A 23,457-nucleotide genomic window follows, 5' to 3' on the forward strand; every position below is an offset into this window, starting at 1 on the left:
ACAGAAGACTTAACACTATAAACCAACTAGACCTAACAGACACACAGAACAATCACAAACAGAAAACACATTCTTCCCAAGTGCATGTGAAACGTTCTCCAGTATTAACCATACATTAGGCCATAAAAAAGTTTTAATAAATTTTAAGAGACTGCAATAATTCAAAGTATCTCCTCCAACCACAGTGGAATGAAATTGGAAATCAGTAACAGAAGGAAATCCAGAATTCACAAATCGGTTGAAGCTAAACAACGTACTTTTAAAAACTAGTGAGTCACTGGGGCGCCTGGGTGGTTCATTCAGTTAAGCATCTGATTTTGGCTCAGGTCTGGATCTTAGGATCATGAGATCGAGCCCCAAATGGAGCTCCATGCTGGGCATGGAGCCTGCTTGAGATTCTCTCTCTCCCTCTGCCCCTCCCCAACCCTACACTCACACGCACGCATGTGCTCTTTCTCTCAAAAAAAAAAAAAAAAAAAAAACACAACTTAGTGGATCAAGAAAAAATTACAAATAGAAAATACTTTTGAGGTAAGTGAAAATAAAAATACCACATATCAAAATGTATGAGATGCAGCAAAAGCAGTGCAAAGAGGGAAACTGATAGCTGTAAATGCCTACATTGAAAGAGGAGGATCTCAAATTAATAACCTAACCATCCACCTAAAGGAACTAGAAAAAGAAGAGCAAACTAAACCCAAAGCAGGCAGAATGAAACAATAAAGATCAGAGCACAGATAAGCAGAAAACAAAACAAAAAATCCTCAAAACCAAAAGTTGGTTCTTTGAAGAGATCAACAAAGCAACAAATGTATAGACAGACTGACCAAGGGAAAAGACTGTTCAAATAATTAAAATAAGAAATGAAAGTGAGGTCATTCCTACTGATCTTCAGAAATGAAAAGGATAAGAGAACACTATGAACTACTGTACGCCAGCAAATTAGGTAACCTAGATGAAATGCAGAAAATCTTAAAAACACAGAAACCACCAAAAAAGGACTAGAAAAGAAACAGCAAATCTGAATAAACCTAGAACATGTAAAGATTCTGTAATCAAAATACATCCGAAAAAGAAAAGTCCCAGGACCAGATGGCTTCACTGGTGAGTTCCACTAAACATTTAAATAAAAATTAACCCAAGCCTTCATAAATTCTTTCAAAAATAGAAGACGGGGGACTACTTCCTAACTCATTCTGTGAGGCCTATGTCACCCTTATAGCAGTGTCAGACAAGGACATCACAGACCAGGATCTCTAATGACTATAAATGCAAATAACCCTCAATGAAATACCAGCAAATTGAATACAACAGCATATTAAAAGGATTCTATATAGGACCAAGTGGGTTTTATATCCCAGAAATGCAAGGGTAGCTCTACAATTAAAAAAATCATTTAATGTAATATATTAATAGAATTCTTAAAACTGCAGGGCGCCTGGGTGGCTCAGTTGGTTAAGCGACTGCCTTCAGCTCAGGTCATGATCCTGGAGTCCCAGGATCGAGTCCCGCATCGGGCTCCCTGCTCGGCAGGGAGTCTGCTTCTCCCTCTGACCCTCCCCCCTCTCATGCTTTCTCTCTCTCAAATAAATAAATAAAATCTTTAAAAAAAAAAAAAAAGAATTCTTAAAACTGCAATATCACTTGAATTAATGCAGAAAAGGCATTTGACAAATTCCAATACTGGTTCATGATAAACGAAAAACAAAAACCACTCAACAAACTAGGAACAGAAGGGAACTCCTTCAACTGGATAAAGGGCATCTGTGAAAAACCCACAGCTGACATCATATTGATGAAAGACTGAATGGTTCCCCCTAATAATAGGACTAAGATTAGAATGTCTGCTCTTGCCAGATAAAAAGCATCCACACTGGAAATGAAAAAAAACACACACACACAACATAATCTTATCTACAGAAAACCCTAAAGAATCCACACAAAAACTATGGAAGTTAATAAATGGGCTTTGCCAAATTGCAGAATACAAGATCAGCATACTAAAATCAGTTATATTTCTCTACACTAGCAATGAACAATCCAAAAATAAAGTTAAGGAGATAATTCCATTTTACCCTATCAAAGAGAACAAAATACTTACAAATAAATTTAACCAAAGAAGTACAAGACTTATACACTGAAAATTATAATACGTTGTTACAAGAAACTATAAAAGACTTAAATAGCTATCCCTGTTCATGGATTGTAATATTAAATAACGTTAAGATGGCAACAATCCCCAAATTGATCTACAGACCCAAAGCAATTCCTATTAAAACCCCAAGTGCCTTTTTATAGAAATGAACAAGCTCATCCTAAAATTCATATGGAATTGCAAAGAATGCTGAATAGTCAAAACAATCTTGAAAATGAAGGCGGGGGGAATCAGAGGGGGAGATGAACCATGACAGACTATGGACTCCGAGAAACAAACCGAGAGTTTTAGAGGGGAGGGGAGTGGGGGGATGGGTTAGCCTGGTGATGGGTATTAAGGAGGGCACGTACTACATGGAGCACTGGGTGTTATACAAAAACAATGAATCATGGATCGCTACATCAAAAACTAATGATGTATTGTATGGTGACATAACATAACAAAATAAAATTTCAAAAAAATTTTAAAAAGAGCAAAGTCAGAAGACTTACACTTCCCATTTCAACTTACTATGAAGCAATAGTTATCAATACAGTGCAGAACTGGCATTAAGAGAGACATTCTAGGGGCACCGGGGTGGCTCAGTCACTAAGCGTCTGCCTTCGGCTCAGGTCATGATCCCAGAGTCCTGGGATCGAGCCGCACATCGGGCTTCCTGCTCTGCGGGAAGCCTGCTTCTCCCTCTCCCACTTCCCCTGCTTGTGTTCCCTCTCTCACTGTGTCTCTCTCTGTCAAATAAATAAAATCTTTAAAAAAATAAAATAAAATAAAATATTAAAAGAAAAAGAAAGACACATTCTAGATCAACAGAATACAACTGAGAGTCCAGAAATAAAGCAATATGTTTATGGTCAAATGATTTTTGACAAGGTGCCAAGTCCAATCAATAGGCGTTTTCAACAAATAGTCCTTTCAACAAATGGTGCTGGAACAACTAGATACCCACTTGCAAAAGGATACATTTGGACCCCTATCTCACAACATATACAAAAATTAATTCAAAATGAATGAAGGACTTATTTGTAAGAGCAGAAACTATAAAACTCTTGAGAAAACATAAGGGTAAATTTTTCATTACTTTGGAATAGAGTGGTTTCTTAAATATGACACCAAAAGCACTAACAACAATAAAAAATAAATGACTTTACCAAAATTTAAAAAAATTGTGCATCAAACGACACTATAGGAGAGTGAAAATACAACCTATAGACTGGAAGAAGATATTTGGAAATCATATACTTAATAAGGGTCTAGTACCCAGAATATATTTTAAAAACTCTCAGAATTCAAAACAAAAAGACAAATAACCCAATTGGTAGACATTTCTCTAAGGAAGATACAAAAATGGCCAATAAGCACACGAAAAGATCCTCAACAATCTTTAGCCATTAGGGAAATACAAATCAAAACCACAATAAGATAACACCTCATATCCATTAGGACGGCTATAATAGTAACTCTAAAAAAGAAAGGAAAGGAAAGGAAAAGGAAAAGGAAAGAAAAAAAATAAGCGTTGGATAGGATGTGGAGAAAATGGAACTCTCATTCACCGCTGGTGGGATGGTAAAAGTGTGCAGCCACTATGAAAAACAGTTTAGCAGTTCCTTAATATTTAAACATAGAATTCCATATGACCTAGCATTTCTACTCTCAGGTATATATCCAAGAGCACCGAAAACATGTTCACACAAAAATCTGCACATAGCAGCATTATTCATAATAGCCAAAAAGTGGGAACAACCCAGGTGTCCATCAACTGATAGATAAATGTGGTCCATCCAAACAATGGAGTATTACCCAGCCATAAAAAGGAGTGAAGTAGTGATACACGTTACAACATGAATGAACCTTGAAAACGTTATGTGAAGTGAAAGAAGCCAGACAAAAAGGGCCACATATTGTAGGGTTGCATTTTTATGAAATGCCCAGAATAGGCAAATTCATTGAAATGGAAAGCAGATTAATGGTTGCCAGGGCTAGGGTTGGGGAGATGGAGAGTGATGGCCGAGTGGGTATTGGATTTCTTTTTGGGATAATGAAAACATTCTGGAATTCAACAGTGATGATGGTTACACAACATCGGGAATATAATAAAGCCACTGAATTACACACAGTTAACTTTTACCTCTATTTTTTTTTAAGATTTTATTTATTTATTTGAAAGAGAGAGAGAGATAAAGAGAGCGCCAAAGAGGGAGCACAAGAGCAGGGGGAGCAGCAGACGGAGAGGGAGATCGATCTTATATGGGGCTCGATCCCAGGACCCCGGGATCATGACCTAAGCCGAAGGCAGATGCTTAACCGACTGCACCAACCAGGTGCTCCAACTGCTACTTCAATTTTTAAAAAGAGAAGAAGAAGGGGGCACCTGGGTGGCTCAGTTGGTTAAGCACCCAACTCCTGATTTCAGCTCAGGTCATGATCTCAGGGTCGTGAGACTGAGCCCCATGTCCGGCTCCTTGCTCAGCGCAGAGTCTGCTTGGGATTCTCTCTCTCCCTTGCCCCCTGCCCCTCCTACCCCCATCCCTACCCCCTGCTCGTGCGCACACGCTCGCTCTCTCTAAATAAATAAATAAAATCTTAGGGGAAAAAAGAGGAGGCAATTCTATATATACTGATATGTATGGAAGCTTTCCAAAGATACATCATTGGGTGAAAAAAGCAAGGTACAGAACTGAGTCTATGTTTTCCTTCAAAAAGAGGGGTAGGGAAAGGAAGAATATATAAGCATTTTCATCTAACACATCTTTGCAAAAATAAACAAGAAAGTGCTACCACCAGAATGTCTCTGGGGAAGAGAATTTCAAGGCTAGGGGCAGGTGTGAAAAGACTTCCTTTTTAAAAGAAGTCACCTTACACAGTCTACATGTTACGCCACATACAGATACTTTCCCCCACCCCCACCTCCCCACCCCCACGCCAAAAAAAACCAAATTGACCTTTGTAAAAGAGGAAATACTGAAATAAAGGGGTGGTTATATAATGAAAATATGCTCATGGGAAGACTGCTGATCCATGCCGGGGGAGAAACACTGGGTGGGAATGAGATTTACATGTTCGTGTCTAACAACGAAAGGTGCTGGAATACTGTTGTAGAATATCATCACACCGTTCGCAAACCTAAGGGCATATGAATGGCATGACGGGGCCACAGCAGAAACTGGAAGGCTGTCCTAAGGATGCTGCCCAGCAGGCAGTGCTCAGGCTCCCCGGCCCCTCCCGCCTCCCACTTGAGAACCTAGCTCTCTAGTCTGGGACCTGTGGACACTGACAGGTAAGGGAGTTCATACTGAAAGGATGTGAAAACACGTATTCCAGGAAAGAGAGGGAGATTGTGTAACACACCATGATTGTCCTCAACACCCTACTTTCAACTCTTTCTCTGGACTCTGAAGATCTTCCAACTGTATCACTCTCCCTAAAAATTAAGTGTACTGGTTTAATTCACGGCTTCTAAGTTTCCAAGTCAATTTACAGGTGTCAGACAAAAGGAAGTCCTATCATTACCCATTACTACCTACCACCTACAATACAACCCAAAACAAAGTGCTTGTTTTAGCCATACTTCCTCGGACTGGGGACTGTTTTCCATTTTTGTCGGATTACCATCAAGCCTTGTCCCCTTATCCTTCAATTCCTTACAGAAGCTGCTAGTGATTCTGGCTGCAATGGCAGAACCACCTCTCCCGACCCGCCTCAAGCAGCTGGGAGTGACAGCCAGTCCCTTCCTGCCCCATCTTCTTTATTTAGAGAGCAGGGAAAAAAAAAAAAAAAACAACCACCACCAAACCTGGAAGCCCCACACAGCAGCTGCTTTTGCGGTCTGTGACTTAATTTAAGGAAGTATTCTATGAAACCTCTGAAAAGAATCTAAATTTAGATTGAAGTCTTTCACCACCAATACCAGACTCTCCAGCTAGGGAACCCACACACACAGCAGCGCAGTGAGGGGAAAACAACAAATTTAAAATCCATGTGAATGTGTCATCACTGAGGGAAGTGAAGCTGGCATTATTCAGGCCAAAGAAATTTTCTTCTGGTACCACCGACATCTGAATTCTCAAAAAAGGAGTAGTGACTACAAAAACTTACAGGGAAAGAAACAGTGACATAAGGGAGACACGTTTTCTTTAGAAGATTTCTACTAAGAGAGCAAAGAAACACTCTATATACCAGAATGTCTGTAACGACATAAACCCAGCATCGGAGTATTAAAATCAACATATTGTCTAAAAGAAGTTCTCTAACACTGAGTCAGACAGGAAGGAAAAACCATCTACTTAGCACTATTTCCCCAACACCTCACTCTTCCCAAATGTGTCAACTGAGACCTTGAACTGTGAGATAAGAGTCACAGCAAAAACACTGGGGTGACTCGAGATTAATGGCAATTAACAGGGAGATAATGCTCTTTTGTCTGCATTTTTTTTTCACCTTGAAGAGTAAATCTGATCCATTTAAAAGCTGATCTTCCAGGACGCCTGGGTGGCTCAGTCGGTTAAGCGTCTGTCTTCAGCTCACATCATAATCGCAGGGTCCTGGGATAGAGCTCTGCATCGGGCAACCTGTTTGTTGGGGAGTCAGCTTCTCCCTCTCCCTCTGACTCTCCCCCAGCTTGTGCTCTCTCTCTCTGACAAATAAATAAAAATCTTTTAAAATAAATAAATAAAAGCTAATCTTCTCAATGTTCCATTCCCCAAATAAAAATATTATATATAATTTTCAAATTAACATTCAACAGGGGCGCGTGGGTGGCTTAGTCAGTTAAACATCCGACTCCTGATTTCCACTCAGGTCATGATCTCAGGGTCCTGGGATCGAGCCCCGTGTCGGGCTCCACACTTAGCTGGGAGTCCACTTGAGGATTCTCTCTCACCTTCTCCCTCTGCCCCTTTCTTTCTCTCTCTCTCAAAAATAAAGTAAAATAAAATAAAAATTAACATTCAACATCCTATACTACTTCGTACTCCAGAAAGTTTCTATTTTACAAGCCATATCCATAGACAGATTTCAGCAGATAACTGTGGTAAAAAGATAAAAACGAGAGTGAAATTTCTCTGTTCTTTCAGGCTTGCATCCTCCTCTTCTCCCTACCCCCAATCAGCTGGGAAACATTCCCAGATTCTTCTCAAGCTTAGTTTGGAAGTAAAACTCAGCCTTGATAAACACGTAGCCCAGGAAATGCTTTGGATCACAGACCACTTAGAAGACTCGGTCTGTCCTCCCCCAAGAGACCTCTTTTCAAACTCTGTTTGAGAGGCGGGCAGGCAGTTTTATATTTTCACTAAAACCTCCTGGAACATTGCTGAGAGATAAAATCATTGCAGTCTGACAACTAAACAGTTGTGGAGGGAAGCACCACACCCAAGAACAAGCTCCTCAGGCTTCGGGGGAAACTATTGTTCCAGTGGGTTCCCCACAGCACTTGGTCCCTGTGGAGATCAGGGAGCCAGGAGAAGAAGAGCCTCCACTGACTGAGCATGTTTCTGACGAGGTGCCATCTTGGTAGCTGCCTGACGCTGTCAGGACATAAAGAAACAGCTACACTGACTCGTTCTTTAGTATTTTTGAAGTGTTAATGTCCTTAGCCCTGCACTACCAAAAAGAAGGACTCAGTCACACAGATATCAACCGTATTTCTTTTTACATAATCATAATTTCACATCATTTCTCTTGAGTCTTCAGGACAACCACTGGTGTTATAGTTGGGTACTGTCCAAAATGTCTCCAAGACCCAACAATTATCCATACTAGCAAATTCTCTCCTCAACCTGGTTCATGAGTTCACACGCTGGATTAAGTGGAACCACAGGATGCTCTATCTCAAAGTGACAACCAGCTTCATGACACTATTAAATAGAATATAAAATTCTTTCACAGAGAGTGGGTGGTGAGGAGGCCTGGGGACCAAACCAAACAGAAAAATATCACCGGGATAGCCTAAACAATGTTCAAACTTTTACAAACTGATGGGTACCAGAGGGAGGGGGGTGAGGGTGGGGAAAAATGGGTGAAAGGGAGTGGGAGGTACAGGAATGAGTGAGTCATGGGGACAAAAGTAGAGTCGAGGGAATACAGTCGACGGTACTGTGACAGCGTTGCATAGTGACAGATGGGGAGCAGAGCCTCATGGATAGAGTTGTCGAATCACTGCTGTACACCTGAAACTCATGTAATATTGTGTGTCAATTATGCTTCATTAAAAAAAAAAGTTTAAATTTTCAGAAGTCACCAAAATTTTATAGTTGACCCTTGAACAACAGGGAGCTTGGGGGGTAGGGGCATTGACCCCTCTATCCCTGTGCAGTTGAAAATCTGTGTATAACTTCTGACTCCCCCCAAAACATAACTACTAACAGCCTACTATTGACTGGAAGGTTTACTGGTAACATAAACTGTCAGTTAACATGTATTTTGTAATGTTCTATGTATTATATACTATATTCTTGCAATAAAGCTAGAGAAAAATTAAAATCATAAGAGAAAATACATTTACAGTACTGCACTGTATTTATTTAAAAAAAAATTTGTAAGTGGACCCATGCGGTTTAAACCCATGTTGTTCAAGGATTAACTGTATTTATTTTTTAGTGGAACTGTAATTACAGAGTAATGTTTCAGTGATATATGTGTGATACATAATCAGACACAGTTTATTCTGATTTTTAGTAAATAATCAATAGAAATGTAGGCCAAGTCAGAAATAGCAATAAAAAATAAATATTAAATTGGTAAGAGGAGGTGGAAATTTGAGAATATTCACTTTCCTTTTCATATTGTTACTTATCTTTGTCACAATAATGCTAGTGCCATTTTCCTCCTCCATAAACAACCTTCGAAGTGGAAAGGTCAATTGAAAAAGAGAGCTCCTAACTGAATGACGTTTAATGACGATTCTAATTTGGAGACAAAAAAAAGAAAAGAACTAGATTCAGAAACAATGTTTACACCAACTTATAAAGTAAGAAGCAAAGTATACCACTTACAAGATAACTCGGGGAAGTCTCCAGCAATGTAAACCCTACCAAATGCTGGGAAACAGCTGGGTGCTGAATTACTCCATTTATTCCTTACAATAACCTTATGAGGTTATTGTCTGAGGCTTAAAGTCGAAATGCATGATTTGCCCAGACACTGGTATGTGGTGGAACTGGGTGGACTGACTCCACAGTCTCCAAAACAGGGACAAGAATAGTACCTACTTAGTAAGTTTATTGAGAGGATAATTCATGAAACGTGCCTAGCATAGTGCCTGCCTGGTGAGTAATAAAAGCCTCAAGAATTGACAAATATCTTATTATTGCCTACAGTGACCCCAATCCTGAGCAGCAAAGCTGGACAGGAAAACCCAGGTCAGGCGTGTCCTAAAACTCACAGTCAACCACAGAGTTCACCTTAGAATTCTACAGTATGTAGTTTGTACACCTGACCTAGTTTCCATAAAAAGAGCCAAAGGGCAGAAGGGGCGCTCCAAAGAGTAACGTCCCAACACTAATGGAAGTAGTCCCAGTGTCCAGAAAAAGGGGTTGGGGGGGGTGGGAAAATCACTACACAAACACCAACTTAGCATTCATACTGGGGGAGCCATAGCTGGGCTCCACTTAGAACTTCTAAGAAGGTCTTAAGAAAGCACGTTGCAATAAACCAGCAAGATACTAAAGTGAGTACATCGGAGGAAGGGCTAAGGCAGCTTTCCCGCTGCATTTTCTCAGGATGTCCAATGCCATTTAGTACCCGACATCACTTAACTTGCTTTACAGACATTTCTTACCCCTTCTAATTGGAAGGGTTTTTCTAGGGCCAAATAAGGAATCTGATGTTAACTTTGTAACAATGCACAGTTTGGGTAAGTAACAAGTACTTTCCTTCATCTGGTCTCTATCCCCTTCCTGATGTCCAGTATGTGGACAGGCAACCTAGCACTTAGTAGTTTTTCAATCAATGTTTGTTAAAAGAAACTTTGTAGACCATTTAGTCTAAACTTGGCCCCAACAAAGGATTCCTTGTAAAGCCCCTAGAAAGTCGATCATCCAGCGTTTGCATAAACACAGTCACACACAACACTTACTACTTCATGAAGGGGCCAAATTTAGTCCCTAGTTAGACGGTTCTTTCTCGCTGTTACCAAGTTCCCCTCCCATAGCAGCCACAACCGGAGGCATAACAACTGACCTCCTCTAAGCACTTACCCTGTGTACCCTTTTTCTAGCACTTTCCACAGCTAGAAAGTGGCAAAACTAGAACTGGAACACAGGCCTGCAGCGTAGCAGGCTCTTCGCCACTATACAACTCCATTTACTGGATCCTGTGCTGCCCTCTGGGCACAAAAGAGCCCCTTCGTACACGGCAGGCCTCTAAAATCAGAATTCCCTATCGAATCTCTCTACTGCTACCCAGACCCCTCCAGCCTGTCACTGAAGCCTGGGTCCTCTGTTGCCTCCGTCTGGCCACACTCTTGCCCCATTCCATCTTTGCACGTGCTATTACCCCATGGTCCCTCTCCCCATGCACATCTTTCCAGAGCTACTTCAAATTAGGCCTCCCCAGCAGCCAGACCTCTGTAGCCCACAAAGAGTTCTCTTTTCAATCTGGCACCTTTAAAAAAAAATTTTTTTTTAATGCTCAACTGTTTCTAGTGACAGTCTCACTCCCTACTGTACTGTTAAGTTCCCGGTAGAGACTATTTTTGTAACATTCCTCTCATCCTTAACACTCTTAAGTATTGTGCTCAATCCTGAGTAAGGCAGCATATTGGCTTTGGTGCTTATTCTCCTTTAGAAATAATCTGACTAGAAAATTAATATCAAATTCAAATGCAAAAATTATGAACTATGTTAAAGAATGAAGTGTCACTAAAATAATACAGTCCTTATTTCTCCTTTATATTTTTCAACAGATATATATTCCTTTAAAAAAATAGATATGCTACCTTTGAGTAGTAACACATTGGGGGACAATGTATTTCTCTGATATTTCTTTAAAATGATTCTTCTTTAGGGGCGCCTGGGTGGCTCAGTCGTTAAGCGTCTGCCTTCGGCTCAGGTCGTGATCCCAGGGTCCTGGGATCGAGCCCCGCATGGGGCTCCCCGCTCGGCGGGAAGCCTGCTTCTCCCTCTCCCACTCCCCCTGCTTGTGTTCCCCTCTCTCACTGTGTCTCTCTCTGTCAAATAAATAAATAAAATCTTAAAAAAAATAAAATAAAAATAAAAATAAAATAAAATGATTCTTCTTTAGTGAGATGCCCTTTTGTCCTTAAGCTATCAGATAATCTGAACTGGGTTTATTTGGTGTTACATTTAACAGCACTTCATAGCTGTTAAAAAGAAATGGGCAACATCAATCAGGAAATGTTGATATGATGCAGAAACAAATTAACATAACAGGTTTTTACCCTGCTATCACTACATATCCACCATAGGCTGGGTCATCGTCGGGGCGGTGGTAGGGGGTGGTGTGTGGGCCAGGGCAGAAGGGGACTCTCTGCTCCACACAATCATTCAGGGACCCAGGCTGATAAAGCCTCCACCATATGCCACACAGTTCCCAGGGCTCCACAGAAGAGCTGGAGGCTCTTACTGCTTCAGCCCCACGGTGGGACAAATCACTTCTCACAGTTCACTAGCCAGAACTAGTCATGTGGGCCCACCTAACCACAAGGCTTCTGAAGAGCAGAGAAGTTTCTGCTACAGAGGCAGCTGTGGGTGTATGAAAATGGAGCAATCCCTATATTATGTGAAAAAGCAAGATGCTGCACATCATATCCTATCATCTGTATTAAAGAGAGGGAGATAAGGAAGGGAACAGAGAACCTTTGGAAGAATACAAGAGAAACTAGTAATGCCATGATAATAATAGTTACTTCTCTAGAGGCAAGCTGGTTGACAAGGGACAGGGAGGGTAGGAGACTTATTTTTAATGAATACCCTTTTATATCATATGCATACATAATCTATTTAAAAACTCTCACTGAAATTTTTAGGCTGTGATGTATACACTTCAAATTGAGTTGGGCTGTTTTTTCTGAATAAAGTTCCATCTATTCTAATATAAGAAACACCAATTCCTTGACTCATACTGCCTGAAATTAAACACCTGGAGTAACACTGACATCATCGTATCATTTTGTAAAGCCTGGCTGAGAGATCTTGACTGGCTTCTGTCTATTCTAAACAAACAATGCTCCTGGGCAGGTGATAAGAAAAGTGCTTACGTTGATAAACGGTTTCCTTTTGGAAATAATATTTCTGTATTTCAATATAGGTACCATTTCCGAAAGTAAAACTCCTTTTCTGAAATAAAAATGTATTTTTTTTCTACTGCTAGGCTGAACATTATGCAAAATACAGCAACCAAACCTGGGTTTCCAAAAAGAAAACAGCACTGCTATCTCAGAATGCATTAAAATATGAAATGCAGAGAGACAGTCTTTTTCAAAAAATCATAATCAACACCTTAAATAATATTTAAATGCTTCATGTGCCAGATGTGCCAGGGGACAGCCTCTGGGGCTTATGACAAGGTAACCCAAGGGCACATCTGCTCCTCTCCCGTAGTTGTCTTAAACAAAAGTGGAATCCCGCTGACATTCAGCTGATGAAGCAAGCCATAAATAATGCAATAAGTAAACAGGTAGGTCAAGTCTCCACAAAGACTTCCATAATTCATTTCAATCTTAAAATCAAAAATAGGTCTAAAAAAAAAAAAAAAGCCAAAGCAGGCTTATACTACTCCCATCACACCCCCTGAAATACCAGGCTCCAAGAGAAACAGAATGCTATCAAGGCTATGTGCTATTCCTTATGGATTTTACTCTAAATTCCAGCTTAGCATATTACATGGCGACTTTTTACTGCACTAAGTTGGTACTTAAGTAGCCTGTGACTATCACTTAAGCTCTACAATATACTTCCACATTTAAATTTTAGTGGAAAATCAAATACCATGTATTGCTTTCAAGTACCAATATTATGCCTTCTAAACTGAATGTGTTTGGGTGTATTAAAGGCGTTTTCCTAAGCTGGCTTTCTGCCAACAACCTGGGTGTTGTAAAAGGTTCTGGGTGCTATCATTTCACCTACCTTTCACCTCAAATAGCTTTATCCAACCGATATTAAGGATCTCCAAAAATGTGTCTCAATTTTTTTTTTCTAAATCGCTGAAGAAAAGCAAATTATCAAAGTTCCCAAGCCCACCATGGGTCTTGTATTATTAAACCTACAGAATGAACTAGCAATTATTAAATTGCCAATATTGCAATGCAGGAGACCAACACCAACGTAAGTCTAGGACAAAAAAAAAAAAAAAAAAAAGAAACTTCAGGTCACACTGCATTATATTTAAACTGAAGACAGATGGCATTAATTTGCGGGTATGCAAACAATTTCCAGGACTTGCAAGTCAAAGGCAGCCATAATACCATGTATCATTGATTCTAAGACATTTTTTCTGATTTTAACATCTCTGAAATCTTCAAATGAATCACATTGTAGTGTAATTACTGGTGTTTCTTTTTTAGTGGTACATAAAACAATGGTGTGACTTTCAACCAAAATCATCTCAGATTCACTGAAATATGACAATGTTAATATTAGCTAACATATACTGAACACTTACTATGGACCAGACACTGCATGTGGATTATTTCATTTAATACCCACAAACTCTAAAGTGGCTCCAACTAGTTCCCACCCTTTTTTTTTCTTTTTTTCTTTTTTTTTTTTTTTGGCTGAGAAAACTAAGAGATGAGGTCACTCGTCTTAAGGCACAGGCTGGCTCCAGCCCAGCTCCTAACCACCCCACCTGCCTGACGCCAGAGGAAAGAACCTGGACGTCTGAGAGAGCCAACCATTCTCCTTGGAACATGGGTTCAAAGCTCAGCCAACCATCTTATAAGCCCCCCCTCGCTGTTTTTTTTGGGAAAATAGCAAAGAAAATACAGAGCTCCAAGTATCAAGAATGGGTATTAATCCAAAGCTTTTACTATAAAGAAGAGTTGGTAATCACCTATCTTATCAAAAAAATTATACACTCTCATAAAAACCAATTTTTTTCTTTCTATTCATCCTAAGTTCAATTTACAAACAATTAACATGCATTTTCCCCTCTCAAAAACACCCTATCATCTCTAGAGAAATGACATAAGAATCTCTAGAATCTGTACTGAATTTTGTTTAAAACCTTAGTCTTGAAATAGTCCCAAATAAAACAACACTACACAACAATCCAGAAACATTCTATAATACAAATCAACAATAATATTTGTTGGGGTAAGTTTACATATAAAGCTACCAATCCTAACTCTCAGGAAAAATATTTGGCATCTTTATAAAAATACATCTTTTGCTTCACACTACTATAAAGAAGGCATACTTCTTTTTCATAAGTTCAGTAAATGATAGTTTTATCATCCTCACACTCAGCATACACAAAGCTAGCATTAAAAAAATTTTTAATGGTATTGTCTAGTTATTTGTTGGTTGCCTTCCTAGCATCCATTTTTCTGTTCCCTCAAAATGTCCCAGTTCTATATGTTGGGTGGGACTAACAGCATTACTAGATTCCAAGATGGATCCTACTTGTCCAACCAGCACATCCCATCATCTTGCCACAATGGTTGGTTCAGAGATGGACACATGATCCAAATCAGGCCAACCCAACAACAGGATTCAACTCCAGGACTTCTACTCCAGCAATGAGCTGTTGGTAAAGTGGACTTTTAACATTCTGCTGGTTAAAGCTAGAAGCAAATAGCCATGGGAGCTTCTAATAGCCATCTTTTGATCATAAGAAAAAAAGAGATAGCCCTGAATGGCTCTGAGGTCCCAGCACTGAGTGCCAAAAAGAAACTGGGTCCTTGTCATGCTATTAACTACTTCTGGACTTTTCAGTTAACTTACTGAATGAAATGCTTCCTATGGAACCAATTTAAGCTAGGTTTTCTGCTACTTACACCTGAAAGCATCCTGGTTTGTTTGTTTTTTTTTTAACTAATAAAAAAAAATCAGTATCATGAAGTATGGTATTGTAAATACAAGACGGACGTAAAAATGTGAAATTGGCTGAAGAAAGGAGGCAGGGTAAAATTCAATGATCACCCTACCTGGTCGATGATGTCACTTACTGAAATGGGGCAGACAAGGATCAGAGCATCTTGGGGAATGACTGGGGAGGTAGAGGGTGAGGAGGATAAAAAACCATGAGTTATCCAGAGGCAACCACTGTGTTGTTCCTGTACAAGAGAATGTAAGGTGTTCTGATCCATGAAGACTATGTATTTCCCATTCTCAACTCTTTCAAATAGTAGTCTTCAGTTTGGCTTCCTGACTTCCCTCCATGGTTGCACACAATTAAACTTGTCATCAGCCATCCCTAAATCATCAGACCATGAGAAGCTCCACGTACCCTGACAAAGACAACTGGCCATCCTCACCAATGCTCCCGGAACTGAAGCTAGAGGCAGTGAACACAGAAGTGGAGGGTGAAGGAGCTGCACTAGCTAGGAGAAAGGGCAATGCTAGCAAATCTCTTTCCAGCTCCCCCTTTAGAATAAGCCAGAATGAGGACTTTCGGAATTAATCTTTTAGCATCTTTGAAAGAGAGAAATAACTAATACTGTAGCAGCAGGAGGGTTGTGGTTGCAAGTGACATTTAAATCAAAAAGGGCACAATGCAGCTGTCCAAGCAAGAGATGGTCACAGCTTAACTAGGATGGAGGCAACGAGCATGAAGAGCAGACACGCTCCAGATCAACTGTGGCGGCAGAGTCAAGAGGGCCGGAGGATTAGAAGTTAGGTATGAAGAACGGCAACAGGTCTTGGTTTTTGGTTTGAGCAACTGAGTGGACTTAATGAAGCAAGGAAGGTTTCTGGTGGGGAGGGAAATCAGGAAGATTGTCTGGAACACATTAAGCTTAAGGTGTCTACTAGGCGTGTTTGGGAAGAGGAATGCCAACTTTTCAACCTCACACAATCAAGGAGGAAAAAAAGGCTAAGAAAAGTTAAATCAATGTCCCATGAGGACATGTGGGCCTTCTCCTACACATGACAATCAATAATACAATCCTACAATCAATAATATTGATTATTGTGAAGATATGAATTCATTATAGTTGGATTAAGTGTGCTTCCGAGGATTTCTGTAACTGCACATGGTATGATTATCCATTTAGGACAAGAGAAACTATCCTTTTCTGTCCTGTAAAATATACTTTTAAAGACTAAAACAAATTGCATGCTATTTTTTTAACCTGGAAATAAAAACACATACAAAACAAAACAAAACACACAACCCTCTTGGAGCTTGGCTCGATAGCTTGGCCCCAGTGAGGAGACAGACAGGAGGAGAACAATGACACACCGACAGAAGGCATTACTGTCGCTGCGGTGTATGAGCAGACATTGAGCAATCCTCAAACCCATCATTTGTAGGTAATATACGTAGAAATGCAATTCAGTAGAACTTAGAATTTTTATCCCAAAGATTTAGGAGAACAAAAAGGCAATAAATTACAGGTGATTACAACTTTTTCTACTTTCATAGAGTCAGATATTTCTTTTTTAGGCACAGCTAAAATTAATAAACAAGCCCTTTAAAAAAGTTTAAAGCAAACATACTGATTATAAATACTTAGAGAAAATACCAAGTTATTGTTACTGCCTTATGCAAGTTAGCATTTTTACCCCCACTTTAGGGATAAGGTTATTTTCTAAAATTAGGTCAGAGATAACCCCAAATGACATCCAAATAAAGGATATAAACCAGCACTATTATTCAGAATTAAGACACCCCAGTCTTTCAAAGGACACACTACAGAATAAGTAGGCTTCAGGAGGACCTGATTTCTGAATGCGGAAAGAATCATTTGGGCTTACTTAGAATAATGCTGGAACAATTTGGGGGTGGGGTGGGGAGTTAAGTATCAGAACAAACATATTCTCTGGGAAAATAAGTTTGTTGAGATCTACAAAGTATGCAGAGTATTTTTTACTCTCCAGAATCCAGGAATATTCCTGTGAAGAAATGCACATAAACATGGATATATGCCTTTAGATGCCATTTAAGTCTTTTAAAATATATTTGGCACCATTATTATGAATTTTCAGAACACCTACATATGAAAACAATTACTATTGGCAATTAACGTACTTGTTGCCCTAAGAAATTCTTAAGAACTGTAGATTCTTCTTTGTTTTTAACATTTGTAATTGTTGAAAAGCAATCTATTCTCAAGGAGGAAGAGGGAGACAGATCAAAAATACAAAGAGGAATACAGGGAAAAGATGTCCCTCTCACTTGGATCCTCAGGCCCTGGTTCTCCTTCCCAGAGAAAATCACAATCCGTATTTTCAGAGGTATCCCTGTAGTAATGTTCCATACGAATGGATCTATATAAATATCCCCTTTTATTTTTTATTACTCACACAGTATGTACAATATTCACTCTTTTGAATCTTTTCCCCCACTCAACAATGTATCTTAGAAAATGTTCCATATCAGAATATAAAGCACTATTGGGGCGCCTGGGTGGCTCAGTCAGTTGAACGTCTGCCTTTGTCTCAGGTCATGATCCCAAGGTCCCGGGATCAAGTCCCATGTCAGGCTCCCTGCTCAGTGGAGAGTCAGCTTCTCCCTCTCCCTCTGCCCTGTTCATGCTCTCTCTCTCACTCTCTCTCAAATAAATAAATTTTTTAAAAAATTGGTTTTTTTTTAAAGAATATAAAGCACTGTCTTATTCTGTTAAACAGCTACACATCCCTGGGGATATGACGTAATTTCTTTAACTAGTGCTCTATTGATGCACATTTAGGTTGTTTTCAGTCTTTCATAATCTCAAACAATGCTGCAATAATTTTGCATATAAGACTTTTTTTAAGTTTATTTACTTATTCGTTTTTAAGTAATCTCTCCACCCAATGTGGGTGGGGCTCAAACTTACAACCCCAAGATCAAAAGTCTCATGCTCTTCCGACTCAGCCACGCAGGCACCAGCAGCATGTAAGACTTTACACAAATGTGTGAATGGATCTGGAAAAAAAAATTCCTAGAGGCAGAATTGTTTGATCAAAGGGCATATACATTTATTATCTGATAGTACCAAACTGCCATCCTTACCCTACTGTGTCAACTTAACATTTCTCAGCCAACAATGTGATTGAGTTTCTGCTTTTCCACACCTTTGTCATCCCTAACATATTTTCAAACTCTTTGGTCTCTGCCAGTCCGCTAAATGAAAAAACGGTTGCACTCTGAGTTTTAACTGGTATTTTGTTTGCTATGTAGGGTGGGGTATCCTTTCGCATGTTTGAAATCCATTTTTTTTTTTCTTTTCTGTGAAATGTATTCTTTGCAAACAGGTTATTGGCCTACTCCTAATTGATTTTGAAAGCTCTTTATATATTAAGGAAGCTAGACTTTCATTTTCACATAGATTGCAAATTGTCTTTCCTAGTTTGTCTTTGCATATTAATTTTTATCCATTTTCTTTTTCCATGGAGAAATGTCCTATCCAACTATTTTAAATTGTTTATAATTGTTTATCAGCTGATTCTTTTAGATTTCTAAAACTATAAAATTTTATCATTTGCAAATAATAGCAATTTTGCTTTCTGATGTCTTTCTCTAATTAATAACAACTTTGACAGTGTACATCCCTGTATTGTTCCTGATTTTAATGGGGATGCTTCCAAGGATTCACGATTAAAGATGACGCTGGCTTTGGCTTCCGACACTATTTCTCTAAGGAACCTTCTGAGTGCATAGAGAATTTAACAGCTTGTTCTTGAGTACATTTTTCATGTTCATCAATAGGTTTTATAGATTTTCTTCAGTGTCAAAGTATACCATTAGCTTTAGCATTTACATAATTATTTAGGAATAAGAAATAACAGGAACCTATGACTGTATTTACACCATGCTACTCTATGAATAATTCATAACTACTCATCAAAATATTTAATCCACATCTAGTCCTTGTGCGACATGAAAAGGCAGGTGTCTCGCATCACAGAAAGGCAAACTGAGTCTCTAAAAGATTATAAGTCCACCCACCCCCTTTCCCCATTGTGGCACTTCTGTGAGCTAGAAGTCAAATTCAGACCTTCTGACTCCCAACCCAGGATTTAAGCCACAAGAAAGCACCATGGCCTTTAGAGAATTTAGCGAATGCCCAACATACAAAGAAAAAAGCAGGCTGCCGTCTACAACCCGCAGCTTCACAACGTTCTCTTCCAGACTCCTGAAACCAACCTCCAAGTTGAACTCAGAGGAGCTTAAAACATCTGAAATGCATCACCCAGCAGCCAGCATAATAGGTTCATGCTCAGTGATACACAACGTTGCCGACATTCCTCAGCCAATTAGAATTCCTTTCAGCTGCGATGGAGGTGAACACAGCTGGAATTAGGTGGGGCGCATTGCCAGACGCATTGATTGTACATTATTTACGCCTTGTTTTAAAACAATAAAAGGGTTTTTTCTTTTCCTTTAATCCAGAAGTATGGAAACAACATTCCACTTAATTTAAATATCCAAATGGATTAAACTGCATCTGTAGACACAACAGAAATTCTAACATTTTAAAAAGAAGATATGGCTGATCCACATGGCTAGGTGCTTTTGTTTTTCAACAGAGCTCTCCAGCTCATCTCTAAGTAGCATGCCTTAGGGACTGTGGTCAGCTAGGATGAGCATGCAGTGGACAACAAGCCAATTTAAATTAGGGGCTCTCTCAATAAAATTTACTTACAGAACAACAAGCAAACCAGTCACTTAAGTTGTCCAGAGACAAAAATAAGTAAATAGCCACATATTTTTAATTCTCTATTTGTTTAAAAATATTTAACCTCCAAAACAGTTTTGAAATTACAAAAATGTGATCCAAATAAGAATTCTAAAAGTTAGGGTTTCTCAACCAGAAAATCAGAGCATTGCCAAGATACTAAATTATTTCATCTATTTCGGAAGGTTCTTGAACTTCCCTTTTGCTCTTGGCACTCAATTAAAATGCACAATTCAGCTATTTTAACTTTTAACCAGTGCGCACAAATATGTTACAAAAGAGCCAGTCTAGTTAAGTGGATCATTGAGCTGATGTTGAAATATTATGGGTCAGTCTTTCTTTTCTTATTCATGAGGAAAGACTTCTTCCCGAGTGACTCAGCCCCAGAACCTCCCCTTACACCCAGCGCTCCACACTAGGACCCAACAACGTGACCAAACAGAGAAAATGAAAATTTGTAGATGAGAAGGAACAACTCAAAGTTCAGACACCACTTTCATGGTTGCAAAAACCAGAGTTTTGACCTCAAATGGTTAGACTTGTAGGCAAAAATTCTAGTTGGATTTCACTACAACTGCTATAAAGATACAGATAAAAATAAAGTGTATAGGGGTGCCTGGGTGGCTCTGTCGTTAAGCGTCTGCCTTCCACTCAGGTTATGATCCCAGGGTCCTGGGATCGAGCCCCGTATCGGGCACCCTGCTCGGCGGGAAGCCTGCTTCTCCCTCTCCCACTCCCCCTGCTTGTGTTCCCTCTCTCGCTGTGTCTCTCTCTGTCAAATAAATAAATAAAGTCTTTAAAAAAATAATAAAGTGTATAAAGTATTTCATTGCTCAGGTCAGTTAGGTGGGTCAAGAAGCTTTAAAAAAATGGATTTGAGGGAAAAAACGTTGTCCCTTAAGACAACCTTAATGTGATCAAATCACAAATAAAATCAGTAATACAACCTCTGTTTGGCAGAATGTGATTTCTTTTCGAGTAAAACTGAAGTTTTTATTTCAATGGTTACTTGATTTAGCTCATCCCACACCCTTAGCTAACTCAGCTGGAAGAAATGCCTTGACTGCACCCTCAGAAACTTGAGGCTGACCCTGAGGAAAACGTTACAGAAACTCAGGAGCAGCTCCTGGCTAAACACCAATGACTTATTCCATCCTATCCCGGTTACAGTTGTTAAAACCAAAAGTTCTGCCTGCCTTACATAAGCGAGGTTCCCTGCTGGAATAGCCTGACAAAGGCAACACTCTTAACAGCTTTCTTAACCTTTCAGAGAAACCAAACTAGTCCAAATCAATTAGGCCACCTGTTATTGATAAATTAGAGTTATTAACAGCTATTAATACAACTATTTCTCTCCAAGTTGCATCATCTGGATGGCCAAACCCCCCAAGTCTGCCTTACTTCCCATGTGCTACAACTTTAAAAATAGCCTCCATTTCCACATGCTATCAAGGAAGGTCTCTCCCCTCCCCACTTGGAATTAGAATGTTTCTCTCTTCACAACACGCAGTCACGCTCCAAAAGCTATAAAAACACAAGGAGGTCTGAGAGTATTTCAAGGCATAAAAACGCAAAAGAAGTTTATGGGCATTTGCCATTTCAACTAACTGGTTAACATGAGAATAAAATTTAATTTGCTTGAAGAGCACTGTGGAACCCTTAGAGCTCAAAATCCCATTCTTTTACCCAAAGTGGCCTAAATAATGTATCTGGGATTCATTTGCGTACCACGTAAGAACAAAGTTTTTGCAAATCCCGCTTGAATTTAAAATAAAAACGTTTCCAAAGTGTCTGATTGCTAGTGAACTCTGTCTGCAAGATAATGTTCTTTAAAACCTGATTTTGCACATTTTATGCCCCAAACCTACTGAAACTATTTAAAAACTATTTCCTGTTAAAATACCACAAAGACATTCATTAAAGTTAAATTCTTTTAAATATAAAGACTCAAATATTCATTTTACTGCATAGGCCAGTCTTCCAAAGCAGTTCCATATACCACCCAATAGTTTCCAAAAACAGAAAGGGTTCCACAGGAAGAAAAAAATATATCCTAACCAATACACAAAATGAACGCTTTGCATAAATCAAACACAAGTGCTGTGTTTTAACACAAATTTCTGAAAATCAGCACTGAGACTCATTAACAGAAAGCATAAGTACCCAACGAAATCTGGAATAAGTAGGTAGCCAAAATGAGAAAGAATCAAAGAATGTTACACTAAAGTTGAAATCTCATTTTATAAGAGGAAATGGAGACCCAGCAAGGTTACATAATTTGTTCCATATCATGCAGTAGGGCAGGTCTCTTAATCACGTCTCTTAATTTTAAATCCAATGCTCTACTCACCACCAAATACAACTGTGGACCCCAAAGTTCTAAAGGCTCTTTTATACTCAATGTCTTCAGATGTTGTCATGAACTATGCCCTGTGTGATACTACTGACTGGTTAGAAAATCTCTCGGTTTAAAAAAAAAAATTTTTTTTTTCAAATATCACGCATAGTAATAAACTCTGAAACCTGTAACAAGAGTATACAACTTTTGAAAGATGGCTACCCAACATACCAGAAATGAAGAGATTTCAAACTCCTGACAACCTTAAAGATGAGGCCAAAACCTACTCTATCTACAACAAAATGTCTGGTTCCAGCGTCTCAACATCAATTAACATTCAACAGACAACACACGTGGGTCACATGGGTCTGCAATCACAGCTAAACTCAATCCTGCTGCAGGGATGACCACACTCACAGCTCATCCCAGACCCTCATTAACACCAACAGGGGTGAAGGGAAAAGGGGCTTTGGAAATAACACTCATCACCTGATCCTTCAATAGCAAATGCCATCCAAGACTCTTCAAAGCATTTCTGTATCTTTGGCATCTAAATTTCTAAATCCAAAAATAATTTGGGAGGACAGACCAAGCCCTCCCTTTGACAAGGGAAAAGCCCAGACCTGCCAACTACGTTTGATTAATATATATATATATACACCTGACACAAACATTGTAATTAGAACCTATTCCTTCTGAAACATTAATCACATTTCTACCAACACTCATGAAATCAGTTACTTCTGCTTTTAACAAGAAAAATGAAACCAATCTGATGTCAATTACAGATTACACTGTAAATGAGAATCAAATTAAAGTTGTCAGTAATTAAAGTTTTACAAGCATTACAAAGTCAAAAACATGGCTTTCATGTAACCATAAAAATAACAATGTTATATACTGTATCTACACAGAAGCGTTTCCTACTAGCCCTGGAATAAAGGATTATGTTCCGCCAGAAGCAAGGATCCCTGGGATACATAGCGGTTACTTCACAAAACCAGGGTCTGGATTTGGGTCCAAATCATTATCTGATCATATTGTCTTATCGTAACCTAATCTGACATCTTTATACCAAAAAGAAAAAAAAGAAAGAAAAAAATATATATGCCCCTTTTCTTGAAAAAAATAATAAATCGTGCAACAACTACGTACTTTCAAAGGAAACTTTAGTTTGAAAGCAATCAC

At 39.1% G+C, this 23,457-nt stretch overlaps 1 protein-coding gene across 9 annotated transcripts in view; it reads right to left on the reverse strand.

Annotated features, from left to right (window-relative positions):
• SMURF1 (SMAD specific E3 ubiquitin protein ligase 1) overlaps positions 1–23,457 on the reverse strand; it is a 109,792-nt gene that overhangs the window by 84,411 nt on the left and 1,924 nt on the right. For 7 of the 9 annotated variants that reach the window (XM_078074342.1, XM_078074339.1, XM_078074341.1 and 4 more), the window contains exon 1: positions 22,282–22,366. The exons of the other annotated variants lie outside the window; for them this stretch is intronic. In XM_078074342.1, coding sequence (XP_077930468.1) covers positions 22,282–22,351 — 70 coding nt within the window. In that variant the 5' untranslated portion in view covers positions 22,352–22,366. Of the gene's footprint in view, positions 1–22,281; positions 22,367–23,457 lie in introns of those variants that run through there. 9 annotated transcript variants of the gene reach the window in all.

Source organism: Halichoerus grypus, chromosome 6, assembly GCF_964656455.1.
Source record: "Halichoerus grypus chromosome 6, mHalGry1.hap1.1, whole genome shotgun sequence".
Classification (NCBI taxonomy): domain Eukaryota; kingdom Metazoa; phylum Chordata; class Mammalia; order Carnivora; family Phocidae; genus Halichoerus; species Halichoerus grypus.